This window comes from Sycon ciliatum, chromosome 10, assembly GCF_964019385.1.
Source record: "Sycon ciliatum chromosome 10, ocSycCili1.1, whole genome shotgun sequence".
NCBI classification, from domain to species: Eukaryota; Metazoa; Porifera; class Calcarea; order Leucosolenida; family Sycettidae; genus Sycon; species Sycon ciliatum.
In genome coordinates this window covers 27,466,524-27,482,610 of record NC_088652.1, presented here as the reverse complement: position 1 = coordinate 27,482,610, position 16,087 = coordinate 27,466,524, and the positions used below count along the sequence as shown (strand labels likewise).

The 16,087-nt window shown below is 46.4% G+C and overlaps 1 protein-coding gene across 1 annotated transcript in view; it reads left to right on the top strand.

The window, feature by feature from the left end:
* Positions 1 to 15,074, top strand: part of LOC135826812 (leucine-rich alpha-2-glycoprotein-like) — a 53,453-nt gene extending 38,379 nt beyond the window's left edge. The window contains exons 11-13 of the mRNA XM_065339415.1: positions 2,311 to 2,385; positions 8,049 to 8,113; positions 14,884 to 15,074. Of these exons, the coding sequence (XP_065195487.1) occupies positions 2,311 to 2,385; positions 8,049 to 8,113; positions 14,884 to 15,074 (331 nt within the window). The remainder of the gene's footprint in view (positions 1 to 2,310; positions 2,386 to 8,048; positions 8,114 to 14,883) is intronic.
* Positions 15,075 to 16,087: the final 1,013 nt, after the last annotated feature.

Genomic DNA, 16,087 nt, shown 5'->3' with positions numbered 1-16,087 from the left:
TCCCTCCATCTCTCCCTCTCCCTCCATCTCTCCCTCCATCTCTCCCTCCATCTCTCCCTCTCCCTCCATCTCTCCCTCCATCTCTCCCTCTCCCTCCATCTCTCCCTCCATCCCTTCATCTCTCCCTCCATCTCTCCCTCCATCTCTCCCTCTCCCTCCATCTCTCCCTCCATCTCTCCCTCTCCCTCCATCTCTCCCTCCATCTCTCCCTCTCCCTCCATCTCTCCCTCCATCCCTTCATCTCTCCCTCCATCTCTCCCTCCATCTCTCCCTCTCCCTCCATCTCTCCCTCCATCTCTCCCTCTCCCTCCATCTCTCCCTCCATCCCTTCATCTCTCCCTCCATCTCTCCCTCCATCTCTCCCTCTCCCTCCATCTCTCCCTCCATCTCTCCCTCCATCTCTCCCTCTCCCTCCATCTCTCCCTCCATCTCTCCCTCTCCCTCCATCTCTCCCTCCATCCCTTCATCTCTCCCTCCATCTCTCCCTCCATCTCTCCCTCTCCCTCCATCTCTCCCTCCATCTCTCCCTCTCCCTCCATCTCTCCCTCCATCCCTTCATCTCTCCCTCCATCTCTCCCTCCATCTCTCCCTCTCCCTCCATCTCTCCCTCCATCTCTCCCTCTCCCTCCATCTCTCCCTCCATCCCTTCATCTCTCCCTCCATCTCTCCCTCCATCTCTCCCTCCATCCCTTCATCTCTCCCTCCATCTCTCCCTCCATCTCTCCCTTCATCTCTCCCTCCATCTCTCCCTCCATCCCTTCATCTCTCCCTCCATCTCTCCCTCCATCTCTCCCTTCATCTCTCCCTCCATCTCTCCCTTCATCTCTCCCTCCATCTCTCCCTCCATCTCTCCCTCCATCTCTCCCTCCATCTCTCCCTCCATCTCTCCCTTCATCTCTCCCTTCATCTCTCCCTTCATGTCTCCCTTCATCTCTCCCTCCATCTCTCCCTCCATCTCTCCCTCCATCTCTCCCTTCATCTCTCCCTTCATCTCTCCCTCCATCTCTCCCTCCATCTCTCCCTTCATCTCTCCCTTCATCTCTCCCTCCATCTCTCCCTTCATCTCTCCCTTCATCTCTCCCTCCATCTCTCCCTCCATCTCTCCCTCCATCTCTCCCTTCATCTCTCCCTTCATCTCTCCCTCCATCTCTCCCTTCATCTCTCCCTTCATCTCTCCCTCCATCTCTCCCTCCATCTCTCCCTCCATCTCTCCCTTCATCTCTCCCTTCATCTCTCCCTTCATCTCTCCCTTCATCTCTCCCTTCATGTTTCCCTCTGACTAACTTCACCATGTGTTTACCATGCTGTACATGTATCTGTCCCCACCTGGCTATTACAAGTACCGTACAGTACCGTTGATCCCCCCATCCCCTCCCCCCTGCCCTCCCCCCTCCCCTCCCCCCCCAGGGATATAGTGGATGGCCACAATTGAGTCTTTGCATTTTGGGAAGTGTATGCAATGTACTGGACATAGTACAGGTCGTCCCTCGTTAATACATAATCTCTGGGACTTGACAAATGTTATGTATTAACGGGGTTTATGTACTAAACGAAAGTGTACATAACTTGCTTGTGTACCAGAATTTTTCACTTTTTTCTACTTTTCTGAGTGTTTCTTGCTACCATGACTAGGCAGCGAGATATTCTTGATCCCCTCAAAATAACATAAAAATTATGTTATACCGGTCACAGTTAGCGAAGATTCTACAGTTTGCATGATACATGCCCAGCCACGCCCGTATAGTCACTCGAAAAAAAACAGAGCTTTGTGCGCTCTGATTTCCGAGCTAATTGCATCCACAAGTAGAAACTAGAACACGATGTGCCTCCACTGGAAGGCCAAAAGACCAACAAATTATGTACTATTGAGTTAGGTGGCATGCGGGTACGGAGAAATGTTATGTACTAACGGGGTTTATGTACTAACGAATTATGTGCTAACCGACAACATTTGTATGGAAGTGATGACGTTTCGTCCGGGACTTGAGATTTCTTATGTACTAACAGGGTTTATGTACTAACCGGACTCGTATTAGCGGGGGAAGACCTGTAGTACATTTTGCGCCATTACTTTGCCTTGCAAAGGCCTCCTCTCAACAATTGGTTGAAGAAAATTCTCAACCAAATGCACTTTTGCGGAGCGATTTCTTGGGTCCTACCGGTAGGACGGCATGCAAGCTATTATTAAACCGACGTCTCTTGGATGTGACCAGATAGTCATGATTGCGCCTTGGATACTGCTCAAAGCTTTATTCAAATTGTTGTCTCCGTGCTGATTATTCGTCAATGTTGTCCAATTGTGTGTTTCAGAGGATTTACAAATACTGAAGTCGTCTATCTACCAATCAGAAAGAAAGGCATAGTCATCAACGGCGGTAGTTGGTGGTAGGTAGTCAGTGGCTGTACTGTTTAGTGTCGAAAAGATCTTATCAGGTACTCGTTAGCTTGCTTGCTAGAAACTCGGCTCGTTAGCGCGGAGAGCTCGTTAGCGCGGAGAGCGCATTAGCGCGGAGAGCGAGTTAGCGCAGAGAGCTCTTTAGCGCGGAGAGCTCTTTAGCGCGGAGAGCTCGGTTGCGAGGAGAGCTCGTTTGCGAGGAGAGCTCATTAGCGAGGAGAGCTCGTTAGCGAGGAGAGCTCGTTTGCGAGGAGAGCTCGTTAGCGAGGAGAGCTCGTTAGCGAGGAGATCTCGTTAGCGCGGAGAGCTCGTTAGCGCGGAGAGCTCGTTTGCACTAATGACCGCTGTACTGTAAAACAGGTTATTTACGGTGTAAAACTTTAATTTCGGTGGTTTCGGTAGAAATACCAGGCACTTAAATTCAGATTACACCTAAATGGCACAGGACTCAGGAGTGTGTACTGTGTGTGAGGGTCATGTTCAACTTTTCTTAATTTCGTATTTAGCGCTTTTGGGCGTCATTATTTTCTTCTCATTATTTCGCACCAAGTTATTATTTTGTGGTATTCTCTAGCTTCTGTTTTTTTGCAGTTGTTCTTGTGCAACCATACCACACCATAGAGCTGCAGCCCTCGACATCAATGTTGTATGCAATTCACAAGTCCTACCAGTACGTCAGGCGAAATTACTGGTCAGTCGGCGACACGCATTTTTCACAAAAATTTGCGTTTCACCTGCTGGGAGAGTATGCATGTACTCGAGTCTCATCCTGAGCACGTTTTTTTCTTCTTTTTTTTCAGCTCCAGTATAGCTGTATTTTTCATTGCAAAGCCGTCCTCGATTGTTGTGTTCGTTGTTCAAACGAAGTGGACATTCAATCATGAAGGCAGAGGACATAGGAGCCTGATTGGAGTTTCTCGTGGCAAAGGACGGCCACACGGAGACACTTTAGGGATTTTCTGAATATAAAATACCGTACGCACGATGCTGAGATCAATTTGTGCGATATCAAATTGTTTGTGATCTACCACATCGAGCAGAACGGGATCCAAACACAAGCTTACCGACGGTTAGGCTGCCGACCTGACTGGACAAATGATCCCTGGCTTCACCAGACGCCAGAAGTCGGACACCATGTCCTTTGCGACGTCCATCTCCAAAAAGAACTCCATCTTCGTCGTGAAAAGGCTTGAAATACTCAATATTCAACCGAGATTCGCGGTCTCACCCTTTCTCAGATCGAATCATTTTTTGTTGTAGCAGTTGCAGGGCAGGTCCCGCCACTACTTCAACAGAAGATGGCTCCAAAGCATGCCTGGAACAAGCCATATCGAGGTTGCAAGCCACTCCTCTCAGCACTTTTTTTGAAGAAATTCGAAATTTCAATGGTGGAAGATATACTATGAAGAGAATTTCAAAAGTATGTTTCGCGGAGCGATCGCTCAACCTACGTCATTCAAACTTTGCAGGATGGTTCAGACGTACATGCTAGGCATGGAACCATAGAAGATGATATCATAGCTGACACACAGAGTCACACACACACAGCAGATTCGTGTGCACAGATACTAAATTAGTGGACGTCGTCATCTTCTTCCCGCTGATCTCAAATGTACTATGACGTGCTATTTCGCCTGACGAGTCACATCTGCCAAATACCTTGGCCTGCATTTTGACTCGGACATGAGTTGGACCACAATGGTGGACCATGTTGCTCGTCGTGTTGCCGGCAAAATTGCTGTCCTGCTGCGACATGCTTTCTCGCTGCCATATCCATGCCGACTTACCTACTTCAGATCTATCATTTTGCCAGAATGTTTGTATGCTTCTATTAGTTACTACCCGTATTTGACAGTTGCCCAGGAACAACGGCTACATAGGCTGTTCAAACGTGCCGCTCGGGCAGTCTGCAAGTCGCCACCGTGGACCAGTACTGCTCCCCTGCTAAATCGAATGCATGTATGTGATCTACAGGTTTCTGTGCACTTGAATATGTTTTGTTTCATCTGGCGATGTTTGCATGATGCATGTAGCACCCTATTTCAGTCCTTTTTTGCTGTCGTGCCCTCAACTCGCACTCGGGGAGGCCAAAGCAAGTTGCTTGTGGTCCCACCTGCTAGCACTGCTCGTTCTGCTAAGCGCCTAACGCACGCTGGAGCCATTATGTGGAATAGATTGCCACCAGCAGCAAAATGTTGAAATAGGTATTTGGATTTCAAATCTCAAGCCTTGCAGTATATATTATCAGCGACATAGGTTTTCCAATGCTTACTGGATTGATATCTGTTCGTTGCAACCAACCTTCCGTTTTTTTCTTTCTTTCCTTTCTCTTTTTCTCTTGTATCTACTTTTCCAAAATATCCTTTAACATGTTATTCACAGTGGGTCCAACGTTATTAGACATTTTGCCTGTTTTGATTTCCACTATAAATAAAGTATACAACAACAACAACAACCCCCCCCCCCCACACACACACACGCATTTTTCGATGCCTAGTTGCAACGCTGACGCCGAGACCTCTGGTCGGTTGAGTTGCTCCCAGCACATCAGCACGTCGTCCCTACATCCCCTATGTTTTGTCCTTTTCCTCGTTTCTTTTTGTTCTCCACCTGTTTTCCAGTAGGGCTGTGTCAATAGTAAAAAATAAAAAATAAAAAAATAATTCTTAGTTAGGCCACACCAAGTTATTTCATTGTTTCTCGTCACCTGAAAATCTCAAAAGGAACGCGGGCGGGCGGAAAAAAACAAAATAGGGTTTGAAAAACAAAAACTGCTATTTACACTACAAAGGCCCAATTTATGACCTAAAATCAGACTATACACCACGCGTGACAGTCAATTGCAACATACAGCCAGAAAACCAGGCTCCTGCACCGGCCTCTGGTGAGGAAGTCCAGTGTTGCATGTTATTTAAATAGGAAAGAAAGCAAACTAAAGTTATTATACAAGGGGTACATAAAAGAACAGCCAAGTGCGCGCTTGTGCTAAGGCCACACCAAGTTTTTTCATTGTTTCTCGTCACCGCGCGCGTACCTTTCTTGAGGATTGGACCAAAAAAATCTCGCGTCCCGGTAAACACGCATAAAAAGGCGTTGTAAAAGTACGCGCGGCGTCAAATCTGGAGTGCAGTGCTAGTGCACGAACCGAAGGACGACTTTTGCACCGTGTATGTACGCATACCGGTAGTTCAAGTACCACACCACCACACGACCTGGTCGTCTTCTTTGCTACACACAGTTCCGGTACAAGTCAAGACAGTGCATGATAGTGCACCGTTTTGGACTGACAGTGTTCCGGGCATCGGTAAACTTGCGGCATTGCGGAGGTTTCTGTTTTAAATTTTAGCACAAGCGCGCACTTGGCTGTTCTTTTATGTACCCCTTGTATAATAACTTTGGTTTGCTTTCTTTCCTATTTAAATAACATGCAACACTGGACTTCCTCACCAGAGGCCGGTGCAGGAGCCTGGTTTTCTGGCTGTATGTTGCAATTGACTGTCACGCGTGGTGTATAGTCTGATTTTAGGTCATAAATTGGGCCTTTGTAGTGTAAATAGCAGTTTTTGTTTTTCAAACCCTATTTTGTTTTTTTTCCGCCCGCCCGCGTTCCTTTTGAGATTTTCAGGTGACGAGAAACAATGAAATAACTTGGTGTGGCCTAAAATTTAAAACAGAAACCTCCGCAATGCCGCAAGTTTACCGATGCCCGGAACACTGTCAGTCCAAAACGGTGCACTGTCATGCACTGTCTTGACTTGTACCGGAACTGTGTGTAGCAAAGAAGACGACCAGGTCGTGTGGTGGTGTGGTACTTGAACTACCGGTATGCGTACATACACGGTGCAAAAGTCGTCCTTCGGTTCGTGCACTAGCACTGCACTCCAGATTTGACGCCGCGCGTACTTTTACAACGCCTTTTTATGCGTGTTTACCGGGACGCGAGATTTTTTTTTGGTCCAATCCTCAAGAAAGGTACGCGCGCGGTGACGAGAAACAATGAAAAAACTTGGTGTGGCCTTACACCTGAAACCCGTCAGGTCCCTGGCACTGAAATTTTAGTACACCTAAAATTACATGTTTCACAGTACATGTGCACATGATACAGTGTACACATCACAGTACATGTACACACGATTAGATAGAGACTTTTATTACAAAGCACGAAGAAGTGTAAAAACAACAGAAAAATGATAAAGCACCCAGTTTGATAATCCAGGGGATGGCCCACGCCTGGTACTGCCACTGCATTATAAATCATACGTAATGACTGATAAAAGGTGTGAAGCAAACTAATAACAAAAGTGTAAATGAAAATTGCTGTTAGACCACACGAATGCCAAGTCACACTGCAAGAGCTAGTGTACACACGAGACAGTGTACACATCACAGAACAGTACACTCAGTGTAACCTGTAAACTTTCTGTTCCAGTGAATGTCAAGCTTAGTCGTTTTTGGAAGTTTTTTCCCCAATGCAGCAGAGAACGAGGCTACTTGCAAGCTTGGCAAAACGGCCTATTCTTACAATGGCGACTCGAAAGACATCTCGACACCCAACGCCCGTCCGAATTGAAGCCAGTCGAAAGCAGCAGCAACCCCAGCACTGGTGGTGAAATTTGAAGTGGCTGAATTTTGGAAAAATCGTCTTTGCCAAAAATCTACAGATTCCTGCTGCCGGTCGTGCTGCCAGACGCAATAGCCCCAGTATGCGTTTGAAAAATTTCTAATTTCACTCACCAGTTTCGTAGTGTTTTCACCTTGGTCTCATTGGAACGCGACAGATCTCCTCTCTTGGAATATCGCCACTAGACACCAGCAGGAGCAACAGAATTGTTTTCAAGCCTGTTGAGAGCTGCCCTGTTGTGCCTGAGCGAGATTCTGTACCCACCTCCACAAATTTCATTGTTTCTCAAGTTTTACTCAACGTGGAACGATGATTCAAAGTCCTGCAGATTCTTGATCCTCAAGCAATTCATTTGGTCTCTATTTCACATGCGCCGTGCGGCGATGAGTCACAGGAAAAGTCCTCTTTTGAGGCACGCTGACGCACAAAAATTTCAAAACAATTTCAAGCTTATCCGCATTTTGTCCTTCGATGCTCAGTTCTGCATCACGCTTTATCTGGGTGTGCGTTTGTGTGTGTGTATGTGTGTGCTGTGCATGTGTGCACATGTGTGTGCATATGTGTGTGTGTGTGTGCGTGTGTGTGTGTGTGTGTGCGTGTGTGCGTGTGTGTGTGTGCGACAATTATGGTCGCACACGTCTTTCTTCCCTTTCTCATTCTCCTAGCTATTCTTTCATTCTCCTGGGTGGTTACCAACAGCTAGTGTATGCCGGAGTATGTGATGTGATGTGTGTGTCGAAAAAAGAAAAATGAATGAAAAAATGAAGAATAGGGATTCAATGGCCAGAAAAAGCCACTTCATCAGCTGTGCGGAGGGTACCAGGCTAAAAATTAGTGGCGGTCAATTCATCAGCCTTGCAAGCTGTTGAATGGTGTAATCCCAGCATTAGTTGCTATGTCTAACATAGCTGTTCGCTATCATCGCTTCTGCGATGGGGAGGTCTGAGGTCTGAGGCGTGTGTGTGTGTGCGTGTGTGTGTGTGTGTGTGTGTGTGCGCGTGTGCATGTGTGTGTTTCTCCTTTTCTCCTCAGTGTTCCAGAGGGAAAATTCAACTGTTCAGCATACAAGACTGAGGGCTGTTTCTATGGTTGTTGTGGTAAGTGAAGACATATCAACAAAATGTGTTCATTTGTGGCAGCCTTCTGTGACGACCCTAGTTTTGGTAGCCGTCGATAGTTGTTTGCTTTGGTTTGTAAACCTACCCTGTTTTTGGTAAACCTACCCCTGTTTGTGGTAAACCTACCCCTGTTTGTGGTAAACCTACCCCTGTTTGTGGTAAACCGACCCCTGTTTGTAGTAAACCTACCCCTGTTTGTGGCAAATATACCCCTGGTTGTGGTGAACCTACCCCTGGTTGTGGTAAATAGAACCCTGGTTGTGGTAAATATACCCCTGGTTATGCTAAAACATACCCCTGGGTTTTTTTAAATCTTCTATTTATGGATTCCCCAAAGGCCGAGGCCTATGTCGAGGTGGTCTCCGTTCATGGCTTACTGGGAATATATCTGCAAAATTATAACATATGAGCCCCGGCCAGCGAAAACCAGCACTTGTGTACTTGATATCAATCATCAAAATGTGACGTCAAAGTTTGGGACGCGCAGTGAGCTGGCTTTTGAAGATTCCTTTTCGATCGAGTGGGTGTCTTCGTTGTCAAAGGAGTTTCAAATGTCTTCAAATGAGTCTGGTCAATTGATTTTAGCCCTAGGTGAGAGCTCGTCAAACGGAGGTTGAGTTTAGACACAGCGATGGCGACAGGTGTCGCGACAAGGACTTAGGTCAAGAGTTGTCAGCGTGAGACTCCCTGTACGAAACGACGCTGAAAGTTAGTTCGCGATCGGAATTATTTCTTTGGTGGCGATCTCGCTGAGTTTGTCCAGCAGTGGTGAGTCTCATATTCATAGCAACGAAGAGCCCTCATAAAATCGACACTGGATACTGGTGGCGACGCTAGTCAGTGCTGGAGTAATAGCGACTGCGAGGAGAAGCTGAATGTCGACCCGCTGAGCGATCCGTATTTCTACATCGACAACAATGATGTTGCAGACACTCATGGAGGGCTTCTCACGGCGCAAAACAGAGCGTAGTATTATCAGTACTCTACCTTGCCAGACGACGCCAAGCTGGCTGCTGCCTGTGCTGAGAAAGGGGATTCCTAAAAGTCAAACTGGCTGAACGCTTTGGGGCAACATCTTCACGTGCTACAAAACGCGAGTATTCGCTCATATCATTGAAATACAATTATGCTGAAATCATGGTCTGAGTGAAAGTGTGCAAGGGAGTGGATGTCAGTGGTATTGGTCAGTACATCTATCAGTATGGCAAGCTTTGGGACAACGCTCAAACTGCCAGCACAGAGGTCCCTGAACACAATTTGGAAGGCCAGCCACCAATCATCGTTTTGCACTCTGGTGTTGTAAAGAAGATAGTGGTGTATACGGAATATCGTCACACTTCTGAACTACTCATGCCTGCAGCATCAAGAGGGCAAGCCTGACTTGCATTCTATTTACTAACATGTACCTGTTCCACATCACAATCAGAAACTGTAGCATCAACTTGCACGGAGTCACTGGGCATGGATGCTGCGCCAACTGTACCGAATCTTGACCTGTGTGACTTCAAACTCTATTTTCCATGCTTTCGCTTATCAGATTGTCACCAAACTTGATAACTTGAATGGTTAATAGTGTAGAATCGATTTCGAGCGAAAAAATAATTTTTGAAAAAATTACACATGTTCAGGTTTCTGCTGGCTGGGGCTCATATAGATTGAGAAGAGGAAGGGTTATAACAAATGCGTACTGTAGAAATCAGCCATAACATTCGTTACTATAATTATTATAGAAACTCTGGAAGGAATGAAACCAGCGGGTTCGAAGCGGGTGTTGGCAAAGATGGTAAGGACACGACACAAAGCAATGACTATTTTGGGTGGTTCTAATGTCAGTGGGGAGAGAATTCCAGGTGGCAGCGGTAAGAAAGAGGAAAGTGGCACGCGAGTAGTTGTTTGCCCTGGCAGGCGGGACAAGTTGGAAAGGGCGCCGCACGCTGGTGGAGAGACTATAGCCCAGCTCCATAAGGGCAGTGGTCTGGTGGTTGACCAGGTAATGGAGCTCCCGGAGGCACTGGATGTGTCACCGCCATGCCAGACTGGGCCATTGGAGGTGCGCGAACAGATATGCCTTCGGTTCAGTAGGGGAGGGAAACACACCGTACTGTCTCAAGAGGACTCATGCCAATCTGGCCTGCAGACGCTCGAGGACCGCCGCTTGGGATGCGGACAGTTGGAACTGCCACAGTGGCGAGGCGTATTCAATGGTGGGTCGGACATAACCAGTATAAAGCCGGTTTGTAAATTCCGGCGTTAGGCGGCTCGACATGTCGGCAAGTAGTACCACGCGTTGGCGAATTTTAGTGGTGATTGTTTCGATGTGGCACTGGAAGTTGAGATGGCTATCAATTTGCACGCCAAGATGGCGGTGCGTGTTGACCGTGCGCACTTCTTCCTGGTTCATTCGCAGGTGCCCGATATTTGGAGGGTCCGGTCTGTTGGTACGAGGGGAGAACGTCATTTGGAAAGACTTCGTGGGGTTAACGCGTTCACCTGCCGAGTCGGCCCATTTCAGGGCGGCATCCGTGGCAACTTGGAGTGGGTGACTATGATGCTGGGAAGAAGGAGTGGTAGGTGCAGCGACTTCCGTTCCAATGGTCGTGTCATCGGCAAAGAGAAGAACTTGACAGTGGTCCTCATCTGGGATGGTCTGCGGGAGAGAGTTGATGTACAGAAGGAACAGGATAGAACCGAGATGGGATCCTTGTGGTATGCCAGCGGCTATAGGGCGGGTTGTGCAGACGGAGGAAGTGATTTTGACCGTGAATTGCCGGTCACCAAGGTAACTGGAGGGGACTGGTTGCGGTAAATATACCCCTGGTGTGGTAAACAATACTAAACATACTCCTAATGCCTCCGGCAAACCAACCCCAGGCGAGATTTCAAAGCAAACATCCTGCCTCTTGTCGTCACTTCCACACGTACCTGCTCACATTGCTCAGTACATCTATAGCCTCATTGTGCCGACCCTATGCGATAAACTCCTTATTACCATCGCTACTATTTCAGCAAGCACCGAAACTTTGAGCTCTCTTTATCTGATCCACGTGCCTGTATTTATTTTTCTCTTGCGGTAAATATACCTCTGGTCATGGTAAATATACCCCTGGTCATGGTAAATATACCTCTGGTCATGGTAAATATACCCCTGGTCATGGTAAATATACCCCTGGTCATGGTAAATATACCCCTGGTCATGGTAAATATACCCCTGGTCATGGTAAATATACCTCTGGTCATGGTAAATATACCCCTGGTCATGGTAAATATACCCCTGGTCATGGTAAATATACCCCTGGTCATGGTAAATATACCCCTGGTCATGGTAAATATACCCCTGGTCATGGTAAATATACCCCTGGTCATGGTAAATATACCCCTGGTCATGGTAAATATACCCCTGGTCATGGTAAATATACCTCTGGTCATGGTAAATATACCCCTGGTCATGGTAAATATACCCCTGGTCGTGGTAAATATACCCCTGGTCGTGGTAAATATACCCCTGGTCATGGTAAATATACTCCTGGTCATGGTAAATATACCCCTGGTCATGGTAAATATACCCCTGGTCATGGTAAATATACCTCTGGTCATGGTAAATATACCCCTGGTCATGGTAAATATACCCCTGGTCATGGTAAATATACCCCTGGTCATGGTAAATATACCCCTGGTCATGGTAAATATACCCCTGGTCGTGGTAAATATACCCCTGGTCATGGTAAATATACCCCTGGTCATGGTAAATATACCCCTGGTCATGGTAAATATACCCCTGGTCGTGGTAAATATACCCCTGGTCGTGGTAGCCTTGTTACACACGCCTGGTGTTGGTAACTTTGCCACTGGCTGTTGTAACCGTGTGTAACCATGCTTCTGGTTGTGGTGAGTCACGAAGGAAATGCAGTCAGTGAGCTATGCATAACGCAAACATTATTCACCATGGTCAACATAGTGTTAAAACGAGCGTATCTATAACAAACGAGCGATCAGTTCCACCAACGAGCAAGCTATCGAGCGAACTAACGAGTTTCATTGATGTGGCAAGTATGATTTTTAAATAATTGTTTTCTAAGTTCGATATTTTTCAGCTGGTTCAAATTATCACCACCGGCATTTGGGGTTGCTGCTGCTTCACTTCGTACTGCTGTTTGGTGTCGAGATGTCTTTTTAGCGCCGTTGTTGAGCAGCCTTTGAAAGAATAGACCTTTTTTCAAAGATTGTCTTGCAGGTATACAGTCACTGTAACGCCGAGTGGTTTTCTGGACTCTCGTTCGACCAGGGAGTCGTAAAATATTCTACGACTCCCCGGTCGACATGTATTGGAATGTGTACGGAGTACGGTATTCGTTAGCGCAAACGAGCTAACCGCGCTAATGAGCCGAGTTTCTGGCGAGCGAGCTAACGAGTACCCGGTGAGCTCATTTCAACACTACAGCATAGTGATGAATTCCACCCCGCTAATGCGTTCTTTTCTTCCTACTTTTACGTTCTTTCCTTCTTTTTTTCTTTCTTTTTCCTCCTCTTGCCATGGCTGGCTAACACCCCTTCTTTGCATTGGCTCCTGCCATTGGACGGTGAAAAAAAATTAAATCTAACAGCACAAGAGAGGACTCGACTACTACAAGAGCAGCAGCGAAATACTCCATCTGCAGTCAAGCTGTTGGTCCGTTGTGGACTCGCCAGCACAGCGCATAGAAAATGATGGGAGAAAAGATGGCGGCAATTCCGGGATACTCTCTCTCTCTCTCTCTCTCTCTCTCTCTTTCTCTGCCTGGCTGTCTGTCTGTCTGTCTGTCTGTCTGAGTACCGTAAAAAATAGCATCACCGTTGCCAACACGCTTGAAGGTGTATTGTTATACCTACCACCTTTGTTGGTTTCAGGGTTCATATACTTTCTGTTTGAAGTATACATACCTGTTAACCATGGACTGCTTCTGGCTAGATTAACTCTTGTGTAATAAAATCAATGGTCAGTGAGCTTGTATTAGATCCACTCTGATTTAGCCACCCACACTAGTAGCAAGCATTACCTTGACTGGGGGGGGGGGGGGGGGGGCAGGGGTAACTGCATTTGGATCCCGGGACAGGTATCCTGTTGCCGTCAATCCTTTTTCTGCACCTTGCACACCTGCCACCCACACCGATTTGGCCGCGGCCATCCCGATGTCAAGGGTGGCAATATGCACCCAAAGTCCATTAATGGCATGACTCACGGCCACAATGGATGACATTTTCATACCTTTAGTACTGGACACACATTTTCATACTTTCAGTACTGGATACACATTTTCATACCTTCAGTACTGGATACATTGGTACACATTTTCATGCTAACCATGCTTATGCAATCAACGGAACTCTGCCACCTTGCAGTTGATTTTCCCCGTTTCTCTCTACATCAAGCCCTACTTGTCTTTGTACATACTAGTAGTAGTAGTAATGTTCTTTCAATCAAATGAGCCCCTCGATAGGCCCTTTGGGTCATTTCATAATGATAACAATAACAATAATACCTTTAATACTGGCTACATTTAACCAAACGGCGAGGAGACAATAATTATTTTGATAACCGCAATCAATAAAATGAGCTGAACCGAAATTTGTGTTCATTTTTGCATTTGCAAGTTTATTGTTAGCACACACATTCGTTATTGCTCTTGCTTTGATTGCTAAAATTCACACTTGTAAATTTCACTGCTGTTGTGCCTAGTGTTATTTCTCTAACTTACATTTTCTATAATAGTTCAATTTTGTTTCAGTGTCCTTTGGTACAACGACGATTCCTGATGAGTGTTGTAAGAAAATTTGTACACCATTTCTTCATACTTTCGTTTTATTGCACATCGTCTCGACCGTTTTTACTGGCTACATTGATACACATTTTGAAGTACCTTTAATACGAAGGAGAACACACACTTCAGGCTCTTTGCCAGCACCTTGAGAGTTTTCACGAGTATACTTTCAAGCTTTCTTTTCAGGTTAAATGCAGGCAAAGGCAAAGGAACAAGGATAGTGAATTAAGTACAGTAGAGAGGCAATAGAGACAATGACATACCTTTGTACGACGTTGTCCCGATCTCAGGTTTGCAAAGGCTGGCAGGTATGGCCTTGTGCTTCTCGACTTGCTGAGCTGTGGTAAGTCTGCAAGTAGCCAATTGAGTCGTCTTTCCAAGAACCCTTTTGAGTCTCTCTCCCCGGCTGTCCCGGGGAGGCCCGCTTGGCCAGGTTTGGCAGTGAGCAAGTACAGGTACAAGTGTTGTTCAGGTTGATAGCACACTTGTGCTGCCAGTGCATGTCCTTGTCAGTATTTCACTCTTTGCTTTATAGGCGATTCACACGACAGGCACTTGCACGTTTTACAGAGAGTGAAGTACGAGAAAAGTGACTGTGTGGATTCACACGGTTGCACTCCATGACAGGCACGTTTGCATTTTTGAATGCTTCACCCACCAGAAACCATGGGATTTCAAATTTTCAAAACACCAATGCAATATTTATCATGTTGAAAAGAGCCGCGTAAAAATCAAGTCTTGTTTCGCGCTTTTTGGTGTAACTGTACTCGTGCAAGCCACGATTATCGTGAAAGTGGGACCCCAGCTCGCTTGCACTTTTCAGTCACTTTCAGCCACTTTTCTCGTTCACAGGTAAAATACCATGGCAACGTTCCGGTGCACGTGGATTTGCCTGTCGTGTGAATCGCCTATTATAATGATCGTTGTTTTGTGTTTCTTGTTTTTGTCATCTAGCTGCAGGCGAATGCCCGGCATGTTCTGTTGGCGATGCAGTCTATACCCCCAATGGTGGTATCACAGTCCACAGCGCAACCAACATCACATACTACTGCGATGCAGGATACAGGCTGCAGTCAGCAAGTGACCGAGCGACTTGCTCTTCCGGAAAATACATCCATCCTGGATGCGCAGGTGAGGGAATTTAATGTTGCATAGGACATTAAGCATCCAATATTGACCGAGCACGAGGTCACTATAGGAAATCAAAGCTCAGTAAAAGACCGAGGCGAAGCCAGGGTCTTTTATGAGGTTTTTTCTTCTCATATTGACCTTGTACAACGTCAATATTGGATTTATCTCAACAAAACCAAAGCATTTGCTCAATTCCTAAAAAGGAGTCAATTGCATGCAGCCAATAGGGACATTTAGCAATACGAAAGTTCGAAAGAAAACTCGAGTCTGGGAATGAGTACAGAAACAAGGATCGAAGCTGCCAAAACTTGGACGCGAAGTTGCAGTGGGCTGCGAAAGTTATTTTCTCTTTCCTCGGTACGCACTAGACGGCTTGGAGTAGTAAATTTACAGCCACCTGCTTGAGACAGACCTGCATACACAGTACGGTACTATAGAATTTAAATAACACCAGGAAAAGTCTTCTCGCGTTGCTAGACCTCACAAGGTTTCCTTTTTCGAAATAAAGTTTCGCGAAATATCATGCCCACAAAGGTTTGAACTTTTGCGTTGCTAAACGTCCCTAATGTAGCCCCAAGCAGTAAAATATGCAGGAATATTTGACTGCTTTAAATGTATAGCAAAAGTGAATTGGAGTAAATACTAAGGCTATGATGGTTTGGTCGGATCCGGGTCCAGATCCAGATCTCAGATCCGTTGGATCTGCAGATTTTTTTTACGAGAGACAGAAGAATAAAAGGACGCACCCTAACTCTCACTGTCTTTTCTTGCACAGTGGGATGCTCATGTTCAGCCAACTATGTGTGTGGCAACTCAACGCTTGGCACATGCCAATGCTTATGGCCGTTCATCGAGGGAAACGGCACTTGTACTCGTGAGTATAGTGTGTGTGTGTGTGTGTGTGTGTGTGTGTGTGTGTGTGTGTGTGTGTGTGTGTGTGTGTGTGTGTGTGTGTGTGTGTGACTCTTCCTGACTTTCCTTTCATTCTCCTGGGTGGTTACCAACAGCCAGTGCATGCCGGAGTATG